The 26,290-nt window shown below is 42.2% G+C and overlaps 2 protein-coding genes, 1 long non-coding RNA gene and 1 pseudogene across 8 annotated transcripts in view; 2 read left to right on the top strand and 2 right to left on the bottom strand.

Moving 5' to 3' along the window:
• Positions 1 to 9,220, top strand: part of Cpsf7 (cleavage and polyadenylation specific factor 7) — a 22,527-nt gene extending 13,307 nt beyond the window's left edge. For all 5 annotated transcript variants that reach the window (XM_085693618.2, XM_085693617.2, XM_085693616.2 and 2 more), the window contains 3 exons: positions 1,562 to 1,730; positions 2,377 to 2,544; positions 7,183 to 9,220. In XM_085693618.2, the coding sequence (XP_085549744.1) occupies positions 1,562 to 1,730; positions 2,377 to 2,539 (332 nt within the window). In that variant the 3' untranslated portion in view covers positions 2,540 to 2,544; positions 7,183 to 9,220. The remainder of the gene's footprint in view (positions 1 to 1,561; positions 1,731 to 2,376; positions 2,545 to 7,182) is intronic.
• Positions 1,674 to 17,041, bottom strand: Tmem216 (transmembrane protein 216). Of its 2 annotated transcripts, XR_007236730.3 has the most exons (6): positions 16,948 to 17,041; positions 16,285 to 16,386; positions 15,738 to 15,830; positions 14,140 to 14,341; positions 13,109 to 13,202; positions 1,674 to 1,811 (listed from the first exon to the last, which is right to left on the bottom strand). XR_007236730.3 is itself a non-coding variant. In XM_048458607.2 (5 exons), exons 1-5 carry the CDS (start codon positions 16,958 to 16,960, stop codon positions 13,187 to 13,189), a joined length of 426 nt encoding a protein of 141 aa, XP_048314564.1. In that variant the 5' UTR covers positions 16,961 to 17,041; the 3' UTR covers positions 12,658 to 13,186. The 2 variants fall into 2 exon arrangements, 1 of the variants encoding a protein (XP_048314564.1); XM_048458607.2 differs by lacking the exon at positions 1,674 to 1,811 and having other exon boundaries at positions 12,658 to 13,202.
• On the top strand, positions 16,532 to 26,290 carry LOC146893570 (uncharacterized). The gene is made up of 2 exons (XR_015738377.1): positions 16,532 to 17,476; positions 22,208 to 26,290. It is a non-coding gene; the product is annotated as an uncharacterized LOC146893570 (long non-coding RNA).
• On the bottom strand, positions 20,671 to 21,048 carry LOC125415979 (small ribosomal subunit protein eS24 pseudogene; annotated as a pseudogene).

The raw sequence follows: 26,290 nt of genomic DNA, 5'->3' as shown, positions 1-26,290 counted from the left end.
CCACTGTTGTGGATAGAAAATTGTGTGTATATAAAAAATATGTGTGTTTATATATATTGTGTGTATATAAAAAATATGTGTGTTTATATATATTGTGTGTATATAAAAAATATGTGTGTTTATATATAATATAATATATATTATATATATTATATTATATGTGTATTATATATATATTATATATATGAGTCTGTTTAAATACACTCTATGGTGTTTAAAAATGATAAAACTGCCTAACAGCAAGTTTCTCATCACGTTACCGTGTCATTGAAAGTTGTATATTGTATATACATGTAGTAGGGTTTGTATATTATATATACAATATAATATATTATATTATATATACATGTAACAGGTGTGTGAGTTAGAAAAAATACACACATGATTATAAATTTAGAATAATGTGTAGATTCAGTCAGGTCTCTGACTTCAAGGCTAACCTGGTTTATATAGTGAGTTACAGGACAGCTAGAGGTATATAGTGAGACCCTGTTTGGGGAATAACAGAAAAAGCAAGAAATTAAGTAATATGTAGGCTCAATATAATATTTTAAAAAAATAACTGAATAAATGAAAATCCTCTGAGGACCACCAAGACCACCTTCTATGAATTGTGAGTATTCCTCCAGTTTTTTGGGGGGGAGTGCACATACTACAACATATGTATGATTTTGATTGTTTTCTAAAAATGAACTACAAGGCTGGTTCTGTAGCTTGGTGACAGAACAGTCTCCTAGCATGCTCAACCCAGTAGCCCACACAGCAAAAAAAAAAAAAGATTTTTTGGATTTTTTGGGTTTTATCTTTTCACTTGCTATATTTTGGACACCTATGTTATTATATCTTAACATCTAATATTTGTTGAGCTCTACTGTGTGTTTGGCACTATGCTAAACATTTCACATAGATTACTTTATTTGCCTACAAACTAACCTCATGAGTTTAACAACTAGTAATCTGCAGAGCCATTGTTCCTTAATTTATGTAGCCTAGCCATGTCCTAGCAAAGATAAAGCAAACAGTATTACTAAAACATGGCTAAGCTTACACAGCTCTATGAACAGAAAATTTTTAGAATTGTTGGCTCAAATGTAGGTACAGTTTATTTTTACATTTTACTTACGTGTGTATTTTACATGTGTATATATACCATATGCATCCTTGGGACCCGGGGGCCTATTGGATTCCCTAAAATTGGGAGTTAATGGGCGATTGAGCTGTTGTGTATGTGCTAGAAATCAAACCTGGATTCTCTACAAGACCAGCAAGTGATTTGAACAGCTAAGCCATTTCTCTAGCCCTGGGACAGTTTATTTTAATCAGTGTTGTCAAGTAGCCCTTAGACAAGGATGCATTGATTATAAAGCCATTAGCCTTTGTCAGATTTCAAGCTGTACTATAACTGTCATTCATTTTTATACCTGCTATGTCTGCCTTGTCCATTTACCGTGACTCTTTAAAGAAGCCAGTCACTCACAATTTATGTCCTCCTGCATCCTTCTTTTGGTCCAGTTTGGTTACCGCCTTTTCTCATCTTTGGCCTTTCCCTTCATCCTATCAGGGGATTACAGTGATGCCATTGAGACACTACTCACAGCCATTGCAGTTATCAAACAGTCCCGAGTCGCCAATGATGAGCGTTGCCGTGTCCTCATCTCCTCTCTTAAAGACTGTCTTCATGGCATAGAGGCCAAGTCGTACAGTGTGGGTGCCAGTGGAAGCTCTTCCAGGTGAGTTGATTGCTTTGGGGGCTGATTGGCCTTGAGCAATACTCTCCTTCAGGTTGATTGGGAAATGAAAGAAACCAGGATCTGTGTAGAAGCACAGTAGAAGCAATGGCCTTATTTAAGGAAAAAAAAAAAAGACTAATAAAGAACACAGGCTTCCATGCTGATGAAGTAGATCAATGATAAGACTTGCCTAGCATTCATGAGGCCCTAGGTTCAATTCTTCAGCACCATGTGGTCAAGGAAAGGGGGTAATTGGACTAGGTGAACACATGGGAATTTTGAATCTTAGGTTTGGATTTCAGTTCTGTTGCTGACTATCTGTTTGACTATCTTGAATATGGAAGTTAGTAATGTTCTAAGAACTTAAGGGGAAGAGTCCTAGTACTTAACCTATAGACCTGTTATAAAGATGAAATCATAATACTTGCAAAATTCTAAATACCCTGTCTAATACATTAGTAAGATCTTGACAGATCTATCCATTTTTCCCATAAAGATTAGACTTCAAAGAACTAAGATCCTCAGACAGTACTTCCATGATAGAGAACTAAGAATATTTTAAACAAACACTGGAAGATACAAAACCTCATGTGGAAAGAATGTGTGGTAGGCCCTCTGAGTTGAGACTGAAGGATCTTTCTGATAGGAAAAGACATCGGTCCAGGGAGAGGTCACCCAGCCGGTCCCGGGAGAGCAGCAGGCGGCACCGAGACTTGCTTCATAATGAAGACCGGCATGATGATTATTTCCAAGAGAGGAACCGGGAGCATGAGAGACACCGGGATAGAGAACGGGACCGGCACCACTGAGAAAGGTGGGAAGAAGCCCTGTTCCTGACCAGTGGTTTAAGTATAAACTGGGCATGGTGACTCATGCCTGTAATCCCAGCACTTGTGAGGTCTAGGCAGGAGGATTGCCTTAAGTTGAAGGGCAGCCTGGACTACAAAGTGAGACCCTTTTTCAAAACAAAAAGGAAGGTTTGTAATAGAGATGTTCCTCCTTCCCCTGAGTTCTTAATAGAGTTCTTAATAAATGAAAACCACTGTTATTACCATTATTACATTTTAATCCCAGTTTTCAAGTAAAAGGGAAAACTTGCCAAGGCAAAAGAGATTGTTACCTTAGTTTTCATAAAACAATATTAATGACTCCAAGAATTGATATTCATTAAAAAGATTTTGAAAATTGGAATTTTAGAGTAGAAAAACCATTCTGAAAAAATCTTCAAAAGCTTTAGAGACCTTATGAATAATTATAATAGAAGGATATTTTTTGTTTTTAGTTAAGTTTTGTAAAAGCAGAAGTGTTGGGAATTGGTGTGGGTAATTGAAGTTAGGTTGGATTGTCTGGCTCGGGGACTGTGTCAGCAGGACTTAGGCTCCCTGTCTCTCAGCTCTACTTTTCTGTATTTTCATTCATAGAAAGATTTCTTTCTTGGAGAATGAGCCTATGGCTCTTGAGTTTTATCCCACCATTTTGTAATCCAAACTGAAAGAAAGCTGCTAACAAGGATTGTTTGTGGTGTAAGAAAGATTGGTGTTGGTTCTGTGTCTGTGGAGATGTATAAAATAGAGCAGAATATGCCTAGATGGATCTGTCTGGGCTGCTGTCTGCCTGATTGGAAGTAATGTAGTTGATGAGGCTGTGTAGATCTTCTATGGATGACTGGATAAAAGAGACTGGCAATCCTTTCCCCTTATGCATCCTCATAGGTCACAGTAAGCTCAAACCTTTTGAAAGCTCTGCAGCATTCTGCCTAGGTACAACCTACTAGCAGACAATAAAACATTCCCTTATGTTTGCCCTCTGCTTTCTTGCCGTTATATGCCCTTTTTTGGTTTTGTGAAATGGTCTCTTTTATGTGATCTTGACTGTCCTGGGCTCATTATGTAGATCAGACTGGCTTCAAACTCACAAAGATCTTCCTGCCTCTTGACTCTTTGAGAGCTGGGATCAAAAACCACCTGGCACTTTACTTAAACAGTTTTATAAATAGTTTTATAGCTGAGAGTGTTTTTGTTGTCTTTGACAGAAAGTAAATGGAACGATTAAAATTAATAATATTTTCAGTCTATACCTTTCTCTGTCCTTTTTTTTTTTTAGCTTTATGTTTCCCTTTATCTTGTCTTTTTAATATTTTTTTCTACGTAGTATATTCTGGCCATGGTTTCCCCTCATACTTCTCCCAGATCCTTGTAAGCCATCAAACTCCATGCCTTCTTCCTCACTTTCTTTAGAAATCAAACAGGCTAATACTTTCTGTGTTCTTTACTTATCTGATGGAATTCTAAAATGTAGGATAACCAGCATAAAAGCCAACAGTTTAGCTCTGAATATGTTCTGTTTGTCTTTCTACATTTTTGCAACAGATTGAGTTTTGAAAGGTGTTCACATAACATACATAGCCTGTGGAAATGCAGGTTAATGAAGATGTAGCCCATAAGTGGCTTTGGCCTTTTTTGGGGATGGACAAGGTGGGCATGGATGTCTTGGTCTATTACCCCTTCCCTTCATTAAGTAGCAGCATCACCTCTTCTGAGCTAGTACAATCAAAGAATTACTTGAAATCCAAAACAGCCAGCACTGGGTGTTGTGATCAAACATGTAATGCTTAGTATCCAGGAGACCTAGACAGAAGACCCACAAGTTCAAGGGTAGTCAGGGTTAGCACAAGCTCTTTCAAAAAAAAAAAAAAAAAGGCATCAACTCCCCTCCCCCATTATGTAGTGTGTATTCTTTGGAATTGGAGGGACTAAGAGTGACCTAGGAGTGATGCATGCCTTTAATCCCAGCCCTCAGGAGACGGAGGCAGGCAGATCTGTTGACTTGAAAGCCAGCCTGGTCTACAGAGCTAGTTTCAGAACAGCAAGGACTACACAGGGAAACCCTGTCTTTAAAAATCAAGAAAAGTGACCAGGAAGGGAGCTGTACAAAGCAGCAGTTGTAGTCTCAAACCATATTCAGTGTACTTAATAGAATATCTGACTGTATATCACCATTCCTGCTAGCTTTGCTCCTTTGACAACTTTTTGACAGTGAAATTGCCAGCAAGAAAGGCCTCTTTTGGTAGTTACAGAAAAACATTTATTTTACTGGTACAGGCCTGTGATAAAGGGAGGAAAGCTCACTCTTGGGTAATTTTTTCACATCACTTCTTTTTCTTTCCTCTAACATATATGTACAAGTTAGACACTTTAAAGAGGTTTTAAAAAATCATTTTTAATTTTCATGATAGTCTGAATTCTTTCTTCATTTACTAAATTATAGTTTAGGTTTCATGTTGGGGAAATTGCTGTACAGGTCTCTCTGTAAAGAACTTACTCCTCCAAGCCATTTGAACAGCATTTACAGCTAATTGTATTTCTGTGCTGTGAACATGTGTTCCCTGATCAGGAAAGGTATGTTTTGTGTAGAGGCATCAATGTAAGAGCAACATCCTCTTCTGTTCCTCAGGAGAGGGCCCCGGCTCAGTTGGCTGAAGTGATGGATCTCTGATTCTGTCTGCATTCAGGCACTACTACCAGTACCAGTTATCCTCTGCATCTCATTCTGCATTCTCTTCACAAACACCTTTCTTCAGGGCATGTATGTGTATGCTTTGGAGTTTGAGGGTGTTCTAGGTGGTCTTTGTCTTTAACTCTCTCTAATAGTCCCATAATTTCAGGGTGTTTCTTACTTGAAATAGAATCATTCTTATTTCATACCCTCCTGGTCCATTGAACACTGGGCTTTCTGTTCAAGTGTGAGCAGAAATTGACTTAAAGATTCAGCCAATTGTGATAGTACATGTCTGTAATCTCAGCACTTGGAAGACTAAGGTAGGAGGATCATGATTTCAAAGCAAGCCTAAGCTACACAGCAGGGCCCCCTGTCTTGAGAAAACAACATTCAAAAGCCTGAATGTTAGAAAACTAAGAAGGCACTAAGAGCTTTAGTTTTTCTTTATAGAAAAAGGGACAAATACTTGCACATAGGTTTAAAGATGCCAGCAAGATGAAGATCATACAGATTTCTGAGTAGCAGACTAAGGTAGTACCAACCCAGGGTTAGGAGGATGAGACAGCATGCAGATATCTTTGGTGTGTATATGTCTTCTTGGATGACTCTTACAAGATTTGTGAGACTTCTTTACAAAGGTACTTATATCAAGGGTAAACATTTGCATATTACTGCAGTTCCAGGTTCAGTTTAGTAAACATACTGGACCTGAATTTAATTCTTCCCTTTCTTTCTGACTGTTGGTCTTGATTATATTATCAAGTGACCAACTACCATCTGCATATTTCAGGTTTTCTAGGAACCATAACATTAAAAATGTGGCAGGTAATCTAGTAGACCCTTCCTGTTGGGTGTAAAGGTTTCTTTTTTTTGTTTGTTTGTTTGTTTTTAGATTTATTTATTATATATACAATATTCTGCCTGCATGTATCCCTATGGGCCAGAAGAGGGCACCAGGTCTCATTACAGATGGTTGTGAGCCACCATGTGGTTGCTGGGAATTGAACTCAGGACCTCTGGGACAGCAGCCATTGCTCGTATCCTCTGAGCCATCTCTCCAGCCCCGGGTGTAAAGGTTCTTAACAAGCTGTCAGATGTTTTTGACGATGACTACTATTTTCTTCTGTGCTCTGCTTTGGTTCTGGCTTGGCCAAGTCATTTCTGGTTGGTGTTCCTGTACCTTTGGGTCCTCATCCACAACTGCTATCTGGGAAGAGTCTTAAAATCATTTGTATTTTGTTCAGTACAGCATGGAAAGGCTCTGGTTCTGTGTATCTGTGTGCACATGCATAGCATATTGTTTGGAATCTGTATTTTGGTTTGGTTTGTGGGTTTTTGGTTGGATTTTGGTGTGGGTGTTTGCTTTTTGGTTTTGAAGTCTGTTCTAACCAGGACTGCTTTAAAAGAAAACAAATATTGAGGAGTTTGCTTTGGGAGTGCCCTGCTGGGACCTCTGGGGTGTTTGGGAATTAGTGGGCTTGGTTGTATACATACTTGTTTTCTTACTATTGTTTCTCCTGTTCCTTTTCTTTTTCTTTCTCTTTATTCTTTTTTCTTCCCCCTTAAGGTAAGCTATGACTTTCTCAGAGTAGATTTTCTGAAACAGTCTTTCCTTACAGCAACTTCTCTTGAAATGTTAGTTCCTATCTTTTCCTGCTAATATATTCTCAGACTGCTTTCAGAGACCTCATTCCATTGTCTGTGTTTCCCTCTTAACCTTAAAGATGTCACCATTTTGGTTAGTCTTAATCTCTACTCATTTTGTTCTCTCCACCTATTTCCTCACATTACTCGATGCCAGACAGTCCACTTTATTCTACTTTGCTAAGCTTGCATTCTTTGCCTACATTCTGACTTAGGTTGTGGTTTCAGGAAAAGCCAGTGTATCTCATATAACCCCTTATTAATGAGAGTGGCCTCTAACTGGTGTTTTCTTCTGATGCTTTCATTGCAGGAGTCTGGGTGGAAGCAAATTGTTTTTAATGGACTTGCATCTCCTCACCTTGATCAGGACTAAAGGACGGAGGCCGCTCCACCCCTTTTCCCTCTTCCAAACCCCTAACTTCCTCCAGGCAATACCCTCTGCCCTACAGGATTGAAGATGGCTTGGCAGCCCTCCCAATCCCACACCTCCTGTTTGCCAGAAGGGGAAGAACCTAAAGACTTTATGGGGTAGGAAATGGGGGCAGACAGGAAGACAGCAATGTGTCCAGCCCCTAGTCTCCATAGAGAATGGTGCTTTGTCCAAGGAAACCTGAGTTTCTGATTCCCCAGGAGCAGTCAATGGTGAGGTTACTGAGAAAACTTCCTTCCCAGAGAAAATGGATCCTCTTTGTGGGATCTTAGGAGAGTGACTGGGTGTGCCAAAAATACCTAAGGGTTCTGCCCTCGGTACTAGATTTGGTGGGGGCAAGAGGGTCCAAACCCTGCTAACATACCACTTCTTTGTTCAACTCCTTTACCTTTCTAGCCCTTTGAGGAGGGACCATGAGAACAGAAACTACCTTGTGACAAGCTGCTGTTCTGGGTTTTCTCTTCTCACGTATTAATGGTTTATTTCCCTGGCCTTCTAGAGGGCTAAATCCTTTTAACTCCTTGCTATCTGATTCCTCAGCAGACGTGCCCCTCAAAAGCAAAACCCAGGAGGTTGCTTTCTCCTGGAAGCCTAGCCAAGCCAGTTATCACCATTTACTGCTTCAGGCTCGGTTGTCTGTTGCAATAACCAGCTCTTAGGTGTTCCCTTTCCCTGGGGCTTTCCGTTTAACATGGAATCCTTCCCCCAAGAAGGCTTCTTCCTTGTTTTAGAGGAAGGTACTGCCTTTGGGACATAGGGATGTCATGGGACCTCAGTAATGAGGACCCCTAGTTAAGTACCAGGAGTGTGGGGAAGAAAGCAATTTGAGCAGGATGTGGCCTACTTGCATGGGCTCTTCTTTTTCAGGTTTGATGTAAGCATGGGCTTGCATCCCCACGGTACATTCTTTGACTTATTGTGGGATAACTCAGCACTAATAGGCAGGTAAAGTCACAGATGTGGTGTTTTGTTGGTTTTTTTTTGTTTTTTGTTTTTTTATTCTTTGGCTATAATACTCCCCCTCACTTGGCCTGGAGGTGCTTCCTGCCTTTGACAAAGAACAGAGAAGAAATGAAGCCTGACTTAAGTGAACTCAGCTCAGAGTTCTAAGGACCAGCACACTTGTGACTATTTTCTGCACAGGCAGATGGAATTGCTTTTCTCAGCATCCAAATTGTGATAGGTTGCTCCTGCAGGAGACAGCCACAGTCCTGGAGTACCATAGGGTGATGTTCCTTCTGCATGCATCTGCAGGGTCTATGACATCTAATGTGAAAAGAGATGTGGCATGTGAGATCAGACTTGGTGTATGAGGGGTCATTGGAGACCCAATAGACTCAGAGGAGAGAAACTGAATTGGATCCTTCCTCTCTTTCCAGCACACTTCAGTCACTGTGGGAGTACCCCCTAGGGTTTGAGATGCTCATTCACTTGGGACAGAGGCTACAAGTTGTAGCTTATCTTCCTGCCTCCCAAGCCAATCCCTATTCCACTTCAGAACATGGCTGGCACCCTGCCCAATTGGCCAAGTGTTGAGTGATGTGCTTATTCCTGATAGCAGCTTGGGGTGTCTTTTTAAAATGTAGAGAAAACCAAGTAAACTGACAGTTAAGGAAAAACAACATATAGAATATCAGAAAAGCTGTTTACCTGGAGAATTATTTTCTCCCCATTTTTTTGTTTTTACTCAATGACAGAATTTTTAGTTTTATTCCTCATAGCAAAAGGAGAAAAAAAAATCCCAGCCCTCAAAAGGTCAAGGCCCTGTCCCCCTGTTGTCGGTGATTTGTTTGTCTTTCTGATAGGTTGAAAATTGTGTAATAAACTTGATGACGATGTCAATCTTTTATACTGCATTGTATTTTTTTCCTTTTGTAACAAAATATTTTTAAATAATAAATGGGGTGTGAGCTGTTTACGGATTCTGCATTGAATAGATTTGTTGAGGTGTCTGGGCATGGGTGTGGACTGATAACCATACTATGTGATGTAGGGAAATTCAGGTTCTTAACTGTAACTTGGTGATAGGCAGTCATTTCTCCATAGCTTTAGCTGACATGGTGAGTCTCCAAGGAGTACAATTTGAACCTTTACTTGTGCCTCTCACGGTTTGTCCTTTCCCTGAGTTAAAGAGACTTCTAAGTCATCCTGACCACTCACAGTTCTTGAGCCTTACATGCAGATTGTGTTTTGTACCCTGTGGAATTCTAGTGGTATCCAGTTGGGCATGAACACCTGAATGCTAGTACTTAGGTCCTCTATCTGCTTAACCATAGGCAAGCAATGTGACCTCAGTCTCTCTTCAAAAATGAGAATTGTTGTTCTGCCTTCATATTAAGGATGTGTTGGGAATCACATAATGTGTTTTGTGAACAGAATTGGCATCTAAATATGTGAATAAGAAACTAGAAAGCTTAGAAATACTGAGGGATTTCCAGAAGAGCTCTCCTTTTAAAGCAACACAGATAAAGGCCCACTGGCAAAGTAGTCATATCTTAACAATTTACTATTTGGGCAAATATGACAAGAGGGGTTAAGTACTGAAATGTCACTGCTACCCAAGGATGTTGAGCTGGTCCCTAAAATTTGGTATTTCAAGTTTTGGTACCTGAATGTAGAAATCAGATTCAGAATCCATAAAAGTTATTTGGGTTTTGTTTTGTTTGTTTTTAAATGCATATATTAGTGCATGTGTCTGGCTGGCTGTCTTCATGCATGCACATAGGCATACGCCTGGAGGTCAAGACAACTTGGAAACTGTTCTCTTTCTACCTGTGGTTCCTGGGGAATCAAGCTCTGGTCAGGCTTTCCACCTTAACCCACTGAACCATCCATCAATCACACCAGCCCTTTGCTTTTTAAGAGTCTCTTATATCCTAGGCTGACAATGAACTGGTCCTTCTTCACCTCCCAAAGTGCTGGGATTATATGGATATACCACCACATCCAGCTAATTTTTTTTTAAAGTGAAGTAAGAGTAGGCTTACATGATAAAAAGATAAACTGCAGACCAGATGATACTGTGTACTGCTATGAGGGAAAAAATCCTTGAAGAGGCTTGATTTTCTAGTGTCACTATTGAGATGTGTTTTCACAAAAGGGTGAATGATCACTTGCATGTCAGATACCTACTATGCTTGCTAAGTACCAGGTTTGCTCCATTTAACATCCAGTCATCTGCTTTTTATGTCCCAAAGACTTCGTATTGCCTCAGAATGTTGGTGCCTTCAGGTCTATAAAGTAGCTTGCCTTACTCTTTATAAGTATAGCTTTTAGCCATGTTAACTCCCTAGGCCAGTTAATTTCAGCACTGAAAGGAGTAAAGCAGGAGGATAGTTTGAGATCAGACTGGACTAAGTAGAGAATCCCTGTCTTAAGAAAAATAAAATAAAACCAGGCCAGATAGTGGTATACCTATAGTCCCAGCACTGGGAATTTGAAACAGGAGGATCATTTGAAACTACCTGTAAACATGAGACCCCCCATCTTAAAAAATTTGTAGGAACGTATTTATTATAGTGTTTGCTTCATGGTCACAGTACAGTGCTGTGGTCTACAGTCTTGACATGGGGCCCTAGATTAGTTTCATGTGGTTGGGACACATGCCATTACTGTCTTGGTTTCTCTTGTGCATGACTATTCAAGTGGATCCAGCAGCATCAAGAACAAGAAGCCACCCATGGGAACCAGTGAACTAAGCTTCCACATAAGCATAAGTGAAATAGCTTCCTATCAGTACGTTCAGCCATTAAACCTCATCCTCGGGCTGGAGAGATGGCTCAGTGGTTAAGAGCATTGCCTGCTCTTCCAAAGGTCCTGAGTTCAATTCCCGGCAACCACATGGTGGCTCACAACCATTTGTAATGAGGTCTGGTGCCCTCTTCTGGCCTGCAGACATACACACAGACAGAATATTGTATGCATAATAAATAAATAAAATTAATTTAAAAAAAAAAAACCTCATCCTCAGTGGCACTGTGGGTGTACACCACTGTGCCCTGCTGGGTTTCTGTTTACTTTGTGCATACTGACTTGTAAAACAGGCTTAAGAGTTCTACCTGTGCTTTTGCTTCTCACCTCTAAGCCTGCAAAGTGGAGTACAGCCTCAAGGCCTTTCTGGGATGCTTGAGAGATGGCTCCAAAGTTAAGAACACTGGCTATTCTTCCAGAGGCCTGGGGTTCATTCCCAGCACCCACATGGCAGTAACTTCAGTTCCAGAGGATCTGATATCTTCACACCAATGCACATAAAGTTAAATAAATTATTTAAAATATATTTTTTAAAATTTTTTTTTTAAAAAAGACCCTTCTGAATTTTAACAATTAGATGTAAAAGCCACTTGCTTGTGCTCCTGGGTAGGGGGTTGAAACTAATGAAGTCAAAGTCACAGAGAATGGGGTCCTCTCTATTCTATGCCACTAGCCAAAGCAAAACTAGAGAAAGCAAATGTGAGAAGCAGAAAATTGGTGTTTAATGAAATAGGAGATGGGAACACCACAGAAGTGCCTATTAGACATTTTTGTTATTTTTTGCGGTTGATCTTTCACCATAGACTCAAGGACAACTAGGAAGCGAGGGAGAAGAGAATACAAAGGCAGCAGTGCTTAGACTACGGGGCCCATAGAATGACAGCCTTAAGAAAGTTAAGAAAAGGGGCTGAAGAAGTGGTTAGTGGTTAAGAGTACTTACTGGCTGCTCTTGCAGAGGACCAAGGTTCAAATTCCCAGCGCCCACATGGCAGCTCACAACTGTAACCCCAGTTCAAAGGGATCTGACACCTTCACAACAATGCACATACAATGAATTTAAATAAATCATTAATTTTTTAAAAGGGGGGGGGTTAAAAAAGTGTAGGAAAACAAAAATATCCCAGGATCGGCCTGACACAGAAGACTGACCTCAAGGCTTCCTAAAGTGGACTGTTTCATAACTCCTGGTAACTTCCTGGAATAAGTACATGGCAATATGCAGCAAGATGCTGACCAATAAATGTTCCTTTTAAACTAAGGAGAAATTTTGGTCAGTTTTAGAATAAACTTCCAATTTCTGATTACACGTGGCCAACGTTGAAAAGAACTGAGACACAAGCAAACTTGGGACAGAGGTGGAACATTTCATAGTCTTTTGCCAATGACAGATCAAAGAAGACAAGATGGCAGTATCTATTGGGATTCAAGCTGCAAATTGGGCATGGAGGTGGGTAAGGATCAGAGGGACAGTTTCACCACCAACTTTGTGTTACATTTTACTACTAAACACAGCCTCAGAACACACTGTTGGGATAGTCTCTGCCTTCACTTAGAAGAGATGAACTTAAAGACAGGTGTCATACAGAAAAGACAACCAGCCCCACATCAGAAAATAATTTTTATTGTAAAATCGTGTTTGCCTCATGATCAGAATAGAAAAATACTATGAACTACTAAAAGTGTTTTCCATCTCTGAGCATTGGGGTTGGGGTATTTGAATCAGTCCAGGAGCCCACCATCATTAGACTTTTCATGCTCATGCAGACAGATGTGGTACATGTACAGGTGCTGTGGCTCAGGTCCTGCTGGAAGCCCAACAAGCCCAGATGGTCCACACAAGGCCATGATGACCGAGGAAGAGAACTTGAGGTCAGTAGGAGTTGTTAAAAAGATCAAGATGGGGACAGCATTGTTTCTCCCTACCACAAAAGGTCAGTGTCTCCTGTTGATGATCCTGGTTTAAAGATGATGCCACTGACCTCAGGTAGATACTCAATGCCCAAATGTCTGTGCTGAGGAAAAACCACACAACCTTTCCCAGGGCAACTTGACCTACCACTTTTCACAAGTGTGGCTGAAGTACCAGAAGGATGTGTTGTCACCCTGATGGGCTACCAGCTGGAATTCTTGTACTTCAGATCCTGTCCATACTAAAGGCAGAAAGAAAGAAACTGTTAAAAGACCAGTGAGTATAGCTGGAGAGATGGCTCAACAATTAAGAGCACTGGCTGCTCTTCCAGAGGACCCAGGTTCAATTCCAAGCACCCACTTGACAGCTCACAATTGTCTGTAACTCAAGTTGCAGGGTATCTGAATCCCTCACACAGACATACATGCAAGCAAATTGCCAATGCACATAAAATAAAAACTCCACTTTTTTTTTAAAAAAAAAAAAAAGCATTGAGCAACAAAGCTTGAAATCTGCTTATTTGAGGCCTCTTTTTTTTTTTTTATGGATTTTTTGAGACAGGGTTTCTCTGTGTAGCCCTGGCTGTCCTGAAACTCACTCTGTAGACCAGGCTGGCCTCAAACTCACAGAGATTCACCTGCCTCTGCCTCCCGAATGCTGGGATTAAAGGCATGCATTATCACCGTCCAGCCTATTTGAAGCTTCTTAATTCCAAAGAACCAGAAGACTATCTTCCTTAAAAAGAAGCTTTTGGGAGTGGAAAGATGGCTCAGTAGTAAAAGTACTTGCCATCCAAGCATGAAGACCAGTACTCATGGAAGGAGAGATAGGATTCCTGGGGTAAGCTGGTTAGCTTGGCAAGCTGGACTAGCCAAATCAGAGAGCTTTGGGTTCAAGTGAAAGACTCCAATATAAGGTGGAAAGTGATTGATGAAGACATCTAGTATCAACCTCTGGTCTGCACGTGCACACATACACACCTACCTGAACATTTGTATATGCACATAGGTGCAGACACATGCAATCTTCCTACCTACTGGAAGTAAAAAAAAAAAAAAAAAAAAAAAAAAAGGCATCCCCATAGACACCTCTTCAAATCCAGTTTCCTACACCTTTCAGGCCTTCAAAGAGCAATGCATTCATCCCTGGGTGGAGAACCCAGCCCTCAGCAGTAATACCTGGAGAAGGTGGCCAACGTGAGCATCTCAAGCAGCAGCTCTGAGCCACAAAAGAAGAGCAAGATGCTGTTCATGATAGCTTCTAGGCGGAGCACATAGGTCTGCAACAGCAGGTAATATGAAGCCATCATGGCAGATGGGAAGGTCAAGGCCACACTAATGCCGAGGGGCACCTTTCGCTGGCAGAGGTTTCCCTTTGTACCTATAAAACACAGCCCCCAGAGTCACCTCCAAGTGGTGACTGCTTTTTCTGCATCAGCTTGTATTTATTTCCTCACCTCAGAAAGTATCTGGATGTGACAGATGGGCAGAGCAGAGAAAAATTACCCTGAGTGGGAGGTGTCATATTTAAAAGTGAAGCCTACTGAACTAAAACTTTGAAGCTTCAGGGCGTTACATGATTGAAGTCATTTATTCCAGAGGCCCTGCTTCCATTCTGACTATGCATGGAACAATGGGATTCTGCGTCAAGAAAAAATTTGGGAGGCAAAGACAGGTGGGTCTCAAGTTTGAGGCCAGCCTGGTCTATACCGAGAGTCCATGACAGCAAGGGCTAAGGTGTCACAATCAATAGTTTAAAATCATTCTGGTCTCCTTGCTCCAAAAAATTGACCAAAGTGTGTGTGTGTATAACATATATGTATTTGAATCCACATGTATACATAAAGCAACATAAAATTTGTATATATAAAATATGATCTACAATGTACATATGTGTATGTGTATATAAATACACTAAAAATTTTCTACTAAAATGGAAAACAATTTTAGAAATGCCTTAAAAATATCTGTTACTTAGGGCTAGAGAAATGGATGGTTCAATGTTAAGAGTCATTGCTGATCTTCCTGAGGACCTAGCTTCAGTTCCCAGCACCCACATGGCAACTCAATAATCTGTAACTCCAGATCCAGAGGATCTGATGTCCTCTTCTGTTTTTTCCTTTTCATTCCTACTTGTGTGTTTATATGTGCTCACAAAGGTCAGAAAACAATATTGGAGTTGGAGCTACAGACAGTTGAGTTGCTTGATGCTGGGAACCAAACTGAGATCCTCCTCCAAAAGCAGTAAGGCCTCCTAACCACTGAGCTATCTCTCTAGCCTGACACCTTCTTCTGACCTCTGTCGGCACCAGACACAAATGTGGTCTTGACCATTTCCTCCTCTTGGGTTGTATTTTATCACTGTTTTCAGAGATGATACATTCTAAGTAAGGGTTTTGCTCTGTGTTTCTGGGGTTTAAAAACTTCTAGAGAAATCCTTGTTTAGAGAAGTGGAGGGAATCTTAGAGCTCTTTAGTCCTGTAATGCTTTGCTCTCCAAACAAAGCAAAGTAGGAACTCTTGTAGCAGTCAGGCAACTGGAAAGGAATGATCTAAGATCAAATGCTACTGCCGGCCTCTAGTCCCACTCAGAAACACACAGGTAAATCTTGATCTAAAATATGAAGCCGCAGCTTGAAGCTTCAGGGAAGTAATGGGATATACTACCAGATCCAACCCCTGATAGTGAGCCTAGGTTATGTTCTTTGTCTTGTTAACCAAGTTACAGTCTCCAGCATGTCTCATAAGGAATAGAACTATTTTCTGAACAACACTTACCAAAAAACAGTCGTATTACTTCAATGCCAAGATAAAGGAGCAGCATCACCACATCCAGGACTAGGTTGGCTGTTGGGTATGGCAGCAAGAGACCTGCCGGTGGAAAAGCCAGAGTCTGCAATACCGTGACCTAACCGTCCCCACAAGGACTGCCGCACACCCAGGAACAAGGACACTAGTCTTAGCTTCCCATGAACCAATTAGAGAAGTGTGGACCGTCATAGCTGCAGGCTTTTTTACTAAGTCTGTGGGGGTTCCACTCTGTCGAATGAATGAATTATAATGGTACACAGATCTGAATATTTCAGCAGAGACAGATGGGGAAGAGTCAGGATGGAGAAGCCCACATTTCCCAAACTCATGATACTCTTGCTGCGAGAGATTTCCTACTGAATCATTCTAAAGCCATCAGCTGAAGAAGCTTCTGCCTTGCAGTGAAGAGACATGCTGTAGGGGTCAGAAAAGAATGAACAGTTCTTGGTGGGAGTTGGCGCTGGGCTAAAGAGGAAAGAGCTGTTGGGGCAGAGGCAGTCAAGCCCAGCCTTACCTTTATACAGGAAAATGAGTAGCTCCAGCAGGAAATAGGTGGCATAGTACCACCCATTTAGAAAGAATAGGACTTCCAGAGGGGTTGAGGACAACCTTTTATCTGAAAAAAAAAAAAAAAAAAGCAACACAAAGATGGGCAGAAGGACAGCTGGAGCTCTATCCCCTGTATGGTTCTGTAATCCAAAGAAAACACAAGGTCATGGTGAAGGAGGGAGAAACTTCTGATTGTTAATGAAGTGGGAGTGTTGATGTGAAGGGGCTGGTCTTTGACCTCCTTTCCCATCAATTACTTGCAGGCGACTTTTACCAATTCAGCTATCATCACAACTGAGAGGCACCTCAAAGATCCAACCCTGTCACTGCTGACGGTGAAACTGGGGCGCAGAGGCCGGCAGCGGATCTGTCCAAGGTTAGAGGATTCGTCACTGAGTCATCCCAGAAAAGGGCCAGCCCGGGATTGTTAAGGGTATAGTATCCGAGTTCTCACATGCGGGCACTCGGGGTGGTCAGAGCAACGCAAGCCTGACTCGGACAAATGAAGAGTGAGACCCTCAACTTTTAAGAATGGGGGACTAAGTCAAGCTCTGGAGAGCAGAGAGATGGAGGGACTGGCAGGTACCAATGGGACAGTGGGCAGAGACACACACCTCCGGAGTCTCACCTCGCGGCGCCATGTTCAGTCCCCATGGAAACTGCGTACGCGGCAGCTCCCGGAGTAATGTGGCGCTACCGGAAGCGGGGCAGCTCCTGGCCGCTCTGCCTGTCCGAGCCACTCTATGATCATTCCACCGGGTGTGCGCGCGCGAGCGCGCGCGCTCGCCGCCAACCGCCTTCTCTGGTCTATGGGAGGCCGATGGGTTTGTACGAAGCTTGAGAGTCCGGGAGACCCGATCTGCTCTCGCACTCTATAACTCCAGCGCCCTGGCGTTGGGCTGAGTGGCCCGGTGTAGCAGTGTGGTTGGAGGATCGGCCTTGGGCCCACCATTCTTCTTTCCCACTGCCTTGTGGAAAACAAAACCGTACGCCACTGTGAATGCACTAGCCTTGCCTGGATGTAACAAAATACTGCTGGAGACACCAAAACCGTCCGAAGTAGGGAGTTCTCTTCTAGGAGTACAAATAAAAACAGTGGTGATTCTCCTGCGACCCAAAAAGTGCAAGGATGTTGAGGGGAGACAGCAGACTCCCAGGTGGGAAGCGTTTCCAACAAGCTGTGCTATGAGCCCTGGTTGCACTTTGAAGCGGCAAAAGCATGTTGCTGCCGGCAGGGGAGTGGAGGAATAAGGTTTCTGAAAGAACTCAGGTTGACTCAGCCGGCTGGCCATAAGATATGGCAAGAAATGACTAGGGGGGAGTAACTTGTAATGAAAGTGTTACACCCCTAGCTAGTAGGAGTGTGGGTAAAGACAGTACTTGTTACTTCTCAATGAGACCTCAAGGGAAAGGAACTCCTAACCTGGGGAGAGAAATTTACTGCGAAAGCCTCCCTCCACTGCTCCTCACCTCATCCTCGGCTCTCCAGGCTTCACCTCTGTTTTTGCCTTCCACTGGTACATTGTTTTGTTCTGGTTTGGTTTAGTTTGATTAGTCAGGTAAGCCAGACAGGCCTCTCCTGCCTTTGCTTCCCGCCCAGTACTGGGGTTATAGGTGGGTGCCACAATGCTCTGGCTGATCTTAGCTGGAACTTTTAGGGACCCTCTAGCAAGGGCCAGAGCAAGCTGAAGCAATGGAAAGGAACTCTGGTTCTGTACCCCATCTACACTGCCTTTCTGCACTCCTGCTCTGGGCCTTAGATGAAAGGAAAGTGGGCCAGTTGCTTATTTGTTTGTAGATAAAGGGTCTTAAATTCCCTGTGCACACATTTCGGTGCACACATACAGCTCTTTCATGCTCCGGTGAAACGTTGACCCACTGTCAAAAGAGCTTATATAGTACATAGCCTTCATATCTCCTGGCTCTTTAAGAAAAATGATGCTGATCCATGTCAGAGGATGCCACAACTCCGTAGGTGCCAAAAGTGGACACAGACTCAGAATAACAGCCTGATGTCCTGCCCTCAAGTCAGTGAGCATGATACAGTATATGTCCCCAGATAATGGCACAACAGATTTGCCAGGGCTGATGCAACCAGGGCCAAAGGCTCAACATTCTTTGTGAACATTATTGATTGATTCATTCATTCATTCATTCAAGTCATTGAATTTCTGGGGCTCTAATCCAAGGTCTGGGCATGCTGGGTGTTAGGAATATTAAATAAAGCTGACCTCTGACCTCTACAGAGGAACAAAATTTTACTATAGTTACTGTAGTTAAGTTGGCCTACTTAATTGTCTGTGTACTCAATACCAAGACCTCTCAGGGCCATGCACTATTGGCTAGCAGTACAGAGACTCTTCGGGCCCATGGCAGACTTATTCCCCTATTCACTAATCACTGACCTTGCTAAACTAACACATTGTGGTGGCTATTCTTTTGAGACAGGATTTCTCCATGTAGCTCTAGCTGCCCCTGGAACTCATTCTTTAGACCAGGTTGGTCTCAAACTTAGAGATCCGCCTGCCTCTGCCACTAGAGGTAGGTAGAGTGCTGGGGTAAAGGTGTGCACCACCACTGCCCACCGTGATGGCTATTCTCGGTTGTCAACCTGACTACATCTGGGATTAACTAAAAACCAAAAGGCCGTGAGGGATTAAATCATTTGAAATAGGAAGATTCTCTTTATTACTTTATTGTTTTAAGATTTATTTATTATGTATACAGGATTCTGCATTCATGCCAGAAGAGGCACCAGATCTCATTATAGATGGTTGTGAGCCTCAATGTGGTTGCCTAGAATTGAGCTCAGGACTTCTGGAAAAGCAGTCAGTGCTCTTAACCTCTGAGCCATCTTTCCAGTTTACTTTTTTTTTTTGAGATTAATATAATTACATCCTTTCTCCCTTTTCCACTTCCAAGTCATCCCATATACCCCTCCTTGCTCCATCTCAAATTTATGGCTTTTTTATTAAGTGTTATATGCATATATGTGCATACATATACATATATATTCCTAATTAAAACCTGCTCAATCTGTATAATTCTATCTGTCCTTTCCAGGGCTGATAATTCTGTACAGGATAGCTTAATTGGTGTGATTGTCCATGAGAAAGACAATTTCTTCCATTTTTTCTTTAATTTAAAACAACTTTTAAATTTAAATATATTTTGATCATATTCTTACCCTCCCCCAAGTCCTTCCAGATACTCTCCCTGCCCACCCACCCAACTTAAGTTCTTTCTCAGAAAACAATAAAAAAAACAAAAACAGCATCAATCCCCCCAACCAAGAAAACAAAATAACACCCAAACAGATAAAAATAACAAACTGTAACCGAATAAAGGCACACACAAAAAACTATGAAGTTCATTATGTGTTGGTTAACTACTGCTGAACATGTGGCCTGCCCTGGAGTGGCTGATACACCAAGTGTCACTCCACTGAAGACAATGATTTTACCTCTTCCAGCAGACATAAATGAAAATTCAGCTACCCTTTGGCTAGGTTTTTCATCCATTCATTCATTTTTAAATTAACAAAAACTATCATCAAAGTTGGACAATACAAACCAAGAAAGGAAAAGAACCAAGAGAAAACACAAGAATCAGAGACTTGCTTGTTTGCATGCTCAGGAATCCCATAAAAACACTAAATGTAAGCCATAAAATCTTTTCATAATACATAATGTACATAATATATACCTATGCAGGCTCTGTGCTTGCAGCTTCAGTCTGAGTTCACATGAGCTTTGCTTAGTTGATTTAGAGGGCCTTGTTTGCTTGGTGTCCTCCATCCCTCTGGCTCTTACATTCTCTCCACCTCCTCTTCCTTGGGAGTTCTCTGAACTCTGAAGGGGAGGGGTTTGATGGACACTCCCCATTTGAGGTTGAGTGTTTCACGGTCTCTAACTTCCTGTGTAATGTCTGGCTGTGGGTCTCTGTTTCCTATCTGCTGCACCATATCTGATGCTGACTGAATAAGGCACTAATCTATGAGTCTAGCAGAATATCATTAGGAGTCATTTTATCACTACATTTTTTCTTTTTTTAGACCAGTACTCTTTGGTTTTACCCTAGGGTTCTGGGCTGTCTCCGGTTCTTGGTCACCCAGTGTCAGGTGTAAGTTTCATCTTGTGGAGTGAGTCTTAAGTCAAGCCAGTTTTTGGTTGGTTACTCCCATGAGCTTTGTGCCACTATTGCCCTAGCCTATCTTGCAGATAGTACACCATTGCAGATAAAGGTTTTGTGACTGACTTGGTGGGGTTTTTTTGTTTGTTTGTTTGTTTTGTTTTAAGCTTTCAGTTTATTTGTCCTCTGGGAAATTGTCTGCATATCACATCGGATCAAGTCACTTTGGTTTTTTGCCAGCACCAACATTGGCCTTTGCAATCCCCCTGACCTTCATTCTATTCTTGCATTCCTTTCACTGTATTCGGGAGGTCTTTTTCTTTTCATAAAGGCCATGTCTTGCAAGTCTGTGTTTGGACTCATTCTTCTTTGCATAATCTAGAGAATCATAGATCATGCCAAAACCAGTTGTTTTCCCACCACCAAAATGAGTTCTGAATCCAAATACAAAGATAACATCTGGTGTGGTTTTGTACATTTTGGCTAACTTCTCCCGAATTTCTGTCTTTGGTCCTGTTGCCTTCCCAGGGTGAAGGACATCAATAACCATCTGTTTTCTTTGAAGCAGACAATTGATCATGGTCTGGATCGTTACTGTGTCATTCGTGATGACTGCAGAGGAGGAAAAGAGTGGCTTGGTGTTTGTTTCTCTTTTGATAGCATGCATAGTACCTTCCTGTACCAAGACACTAGAACACCGAGGTGAAGGCTCTATGTAGGAATCAGCTCCACATCTCCATTGTTCAATGCATTGTGTAGGTGTTGTCTATAGCACTTTTTTAAAAAAAGATTTATTTATTTATTATGTATACAACATTCTGCCTCCATATATGCCTGCATGCCAGAGGAAGGCACCAGATCTTATTACAGATGATTATGAGCCACCATATGGTTCCTGGGAATTGAACTTAGGACCTTTGGAAGAGCAGCCAGTGCTCTTAACCACTGAACCATCTCTCCAGCCCCTCTATAGCACTTTTGATAGAATGGTCATTTTTATTATGTTAATCCTACCAATCCATGAGCATGAACGATATTTTCATTCTCTGACAACTCCTTCAATTTCTCTCTTCAATGACTTAAGTTTTCATCATACAAGTCTCTCTCTTAGTTAGATATAAGCCAATATATTTTCTATTATTTGAGGCTATTATGGAAGATTATTATTTAGTTTACAGTATTCTGTCTGTATGTATGCCTACAGGCCAAAAGAGGGCACCAGATTTCATTACAGATGGTTGTGAGCCACCATGTGGTTGCTGGGAATTGAACTCAGTACCTCTGGAAGAACAAACAATCAGTGCTCTTAACCTCTGAGCCATCTCTCTAGCCCCCTGTGGAAGATGTTTTTTCCCTGACTTCTTCCTCAGACTGTTTGTCATTTGTATATGGCTCAGGCTTTTTGTGACTTAATTTTGTATCCAACTACCATGCTGAAAGTGTTTATCATGCTGAAAGTGTAAGAGTTTTCTCATGGAATTCTTTGGGTCACTTATGTATACACTATCATATCTTCTGCAAATAAAGATACTTTGACTTCCTCCTATCTAAATTGCATACCATTAATCTCTTTCACTTTTCTTATTGCTCTAGCTAAGACTTCAAGTGATATATTGAATAGATATGGAGAAATGAATAACCTTGACTTGTTTCTGATTTTAGTGAAATTGCTTTGAACTTTTCTCCATTTAAGTAGGCTTTCTATGAACTACCTTTATTATATTGAGGTATGTCCTCTGTATTTCTACTCTCTTCAGGACTTTTATCATGAAAGGGTATTGTGTGGAGGACCGCAACCACATACTCCATTACAAGATGGTGCTGGCATCCGGTTTCACCGCCAAGTGAACGCACATGTGCTTGGTAACTTTCCACTGCTGCATCCCTGCCTACTCCCGAGGCATCATCTGGGATAATGGGCAGCGAACCAATCCAAGAGTGACACGTCTGAAGCGAGGACTATTTCCTATATAAGGGATGGGTTCCCTCATTTCTGGGTCTCTACTTTGGAAGCTTATGCTCTCTCTCTCTCAAGAAGCATTAAAGCTTTTCTGCAGAAGAATCCTAGTGTCCCGTGTGGTTCTTGCTGGCGAGACGGTAGCGTGAGACATTTGGTACTGAAGCCCGGGATGCCGAGAAACTCTGACCACTGCTCGCACCACCAGAGACCCCTTGGACACAAGGAGGATTCAGAACTGCAGGTCTGTTTGCTCAAAGAGGTATGACTATTCCTGGACTTTTCGATTTTGGGCTTGACTTGTCCCTGCCTTGGAAAGGTTTCGTAGAGGCCTTGGTACTTCTTAACAAGTCTCTTATCACTTTGAAAGTGCTTAGAAGATGAATCCTGCTAGGCGGTTGTTGCAAAAGCGGAGGAAGTCCAGGATAGCATATCAGAAACTGAGTGCAGTGAGAGGTTGGGCGCGCGCAAGAAAAGGACAGTCCCAGATAAGGAAAAAGGACCCCCCGGTGGTTCTAAGAAAATAAGAATGGGGGAGAAGACTGACCTACAAGGTCAAAAGCTTTCTGATACCAACAATAAGAAAAAAGGACAGATGTGTGTTATGTTGTTTGTGTTGTCTTTTGTGTACTGGACAGGAGAAAGATATTTGAATTTAGAAACTGCTAAAAAAGGTATTTTGAATTTAAAATATGGGCCTAAGGATATGATGTTTTGGAAAAGAGGTTCTGTTTTCGTCTCCACAGAAAATGAGAGTCTAAGGGTGTACTTGAGATTTATGTGGTTTGAATCACCGAGACCTCCTGAAATGTTGTAGTGTATACCCCTAAAATGCAACGTCCCAATTCAGCAGGAAGTAGCCAGAGAGACTAACAACGCCCAAATTCCCTGAAAGATTGTTGAAATGGGGTCTTTTCAATGGTTGCAGAGCAGTAAGCCTGCTTCTCTGAGTTCTTCTTTACTCCGTGCACCAGTATGGACCTAAAATGAATGCAGCTATGGCTAGAAGGCAGCTGGAGCAGAGCTTTGCTAAGTGGCTGTGGTAAAAGGCACATTGCCCCAGCCCAGTCTGTGCCTAGCCTGGCAGATGCCACAGCAATGCAGTGTGCCTGGAGCTGTGAGGGGCTCTGAGGCTAAAATGGCTCTGGTTCCACTTGGCTATGCTAAACTGTGCTGACTTCAGGCAGGACTGGTCATAATTATCATAATAAAAGTGCAATCAAGGTTTAGTGACAGTAAACAGGCAGTACTTAAGTTTTTAAAAACTGCTAACATTTTAAGAACTCATGTCCTCCTGAAAGATTGCTGTATATACACTTGGTTTATCTAATGTTTCAGGATCCGCAGGGAGGTAGATGCGAAAAGCCCTTGGATTTTTAAGGTGATAGGGTCATTGGCTAAATCTGAGAGCAAGGCCAGCCCCGCTGGGAAAGCAGTAAAACCCGGGGTGGAGCCGCCACTACGGGAACGGGCTCCATAGCGGTGCAAGCCGGAAACTGGCGGAGCAATGCGGACCCGGCGCGGCTTCCCTAAAGGGGGATTGTTTAACGGGGTTTAAGCCTGCCGAGTGCGGCCTAGGGGGAAAAAAGCCCATAGTTTCCAACACGCCTCTGGTAGACTTCTTGATGCAGCTGGAGAATTGCACCCCTGCGATCCCAGATACAGTGACTGATTATTAAGCAATTGTCTAGTTATCTTCTAGGTAATTGGACTGGAAAACTTGATGAGAAAGTAGCAAGGATGACCCTCTAAACAATGACAAGGGCATGGCCTATACCGATACCAGTTCTTGTTAAAAACAAAAAAAAGGGGAAATAATGAAGGAGTTGCCCCCAACGCCAAGAGTGGCCATTGCCATGGCCCTGTTCACTATAAATTTTTTAAATTTGGATGATAATGGCCAAAATGCTGCAACACAACATTGTTCAGATCCGCAGCGGCCCAAGGATTTGGTTAAATGGAAAGATGTGTTTTCTAATGAATGGAAAGGCCCGGATCCCATTCTACTGAGATCCAGGGGAGCTGTTTATGTGTTCCCACAGGATCAAGAAAACCCATTCTGGGTGCCAGAGAGACTGACCTGAACGGTGAAAAGTGACCCACAACATGCATACTCGCCTGAAGATTTGGCTTCTGTTCCTCCTGCCATTTTGCAGATGGATGACAACGGTTATGATGGAGCAGTGATGGGGGATACTCTCAGCCTTCCCGAAGCCGACACCAGTCAGCCATAGAGTGGCGGTGCTTCCTCAGTTTTTTACAACCAATAAGACTCTGGGGCTCCCCTACCTTCCTAGAGATGATTTATAAGCTTAGCCGAAGGATTCCAGTCCTGGGTCGTATCCTTCATCTCCTACTTTAAAGAATGGGTGGGGGTGGAAATGTTTGGAAGAGCCCTATGCTGTGGAATAGTGTTTCTCCTCTGGATGGTCTGATGATTCAAATCCCAAAGTTGTAGGGACAAAGTGGTTATTGCACAAGCGCTGGCTGCCCTGGAACAGGGGCCTCTACTGATATGTGGTTATCTATGTTGAAGCAGTAAGGTTTATGCCAACCAGCTCCTGCACCCCTAGGACAGTGGTCCATGGCACAGGGTGGAGTGCTTGGCTTAGCTAGCCCTGAAGGTTGTCGGGCTGAAGAGCATCTCACAGAGAATGGCCCTCTCTGAGAGATATGTCGCCCTGCATAAGGGTTTCCTGCCGCATATTCCCTTTCCCAGAAAAATGGCAGAGGGCAGGCCGGATAAGTTCCAGGTGTCATGAGCCTAGGGGCAGATTCCGTGCAAGCCCATCATAATGTTTCCACTTTGGGAAGTGCGACCTCTATCTTTGCCTTCTGAGGGAGTTGCCTTTCTGGAAAGAAGTAAAAAAGGGGAGATGTGGAGGACCGCAACCACATACTCCATTACAAGATGGCGCTGGCATCCGGTTTCACCGCCAGGTGAACACACATGTGCTTGGTAACTTTCCACTGCTGCATCCCTGCCTACTCCCGAGGCATCATCTGGGATAATGGGCAGCGAACCAATCCAAGAGTGACACGTCTGAAGTGAGGACTGTTTCCTATATAAGGGATGGGTTCCCTCATTTCTGGGTCTCTTCTTTGGAAGCTTATGCTCTCTCTCTCTCTCAAGAAGCATTAAAGCTTTTCTGCAGAAGAATCCTAGTGTCCCGCATGGTTCTTGCTGGCGAGACGATAGTGTGGGACAGTATTGGATTTTGTTAAAGACCTTTTCTACACCTAATGAGATGATCACATAGTTGTTGTCTTTCAGTGTCTTTATATGGTGGATTACAATTGTTAATTTACATATGTTGAATCATCCTGCATCTTTGGGATGAAGCCTCCCTGATCAGAGTGGATGATTTTTTTTGATGTGCTCTTGGATTTGGTTTGCAAGGTCTTTATTTTATTTTTTTCAAGACAGGTTTTTTTTTCTTGTAGCCTTGGCTGTCGTAGAAATCACTTTGTAGACCAAGCTGACTGAGACCTCAGAGATCCACCAGCTGCTGCCTCCCAAGTGCTGGGATTAAAAGTGTGCACCACCATGCCTGGATGGTTTGCAAATATGTTAATATTTTCACATCTATGTTCATAAGGGAAATTGGTTGATAATTCTCTTTGTTGGGTCTTTATGTGGTTTGGGTATCAGGGTAATTGTGGCCTCATATAATGAACTGAATAATGTTCCTTCTGTTTCTATTTTGTGTAATAATTTCAGGAATATTAACTTTAGCTCTTCTTTGAATGTCTGATAGAACTCTGCACTAAAACCATCTGGTGTGTGTTACCATTACCTGGTTTGTAAGACTGACCATTGGGGCTGTTTTACTCTCAGATCTTTAGGTAGGTCTTTATTTATTAAAATACAATTGAAATGCCA

The sequence above is a fragment of the Myodes glareolus genome, chromosome 7 (assembly GCF_982192425.1).
Source record: "Myodes glareolus chromosome 7, mMyoGla1.1, whole genome shotgun sequence".
Lineage (NCBI taxonomy): Eukaryota > Metazoa > Chordata > Mammalia > Rodentia > Cricetidae > Myodes > Myodes glareolus.
This window is presented reverse-complemented; position numbering and strand designations above follow the sequence as displayed.

Bases quoted from the DNA above. Each gene is read 5' to 3' on its own strand.
- Tmem216 (XM_048458607.2), bottom strand. The intron at 15,831-16,284 runs GTAAGGCTGGGC...TTCCACCGGCAG, and splicing joins ACTCATTTTCCTGTATAAAG to GTCTCTTGCTGCCATACCCA. The intron at 14,342-15,737 runs GTAAGTGTTGTT...TGTGTTTTATAG, and splicing joins AGTAATACGACTGTTTTTTG to GTACAAAGGGAAACCTCTGC.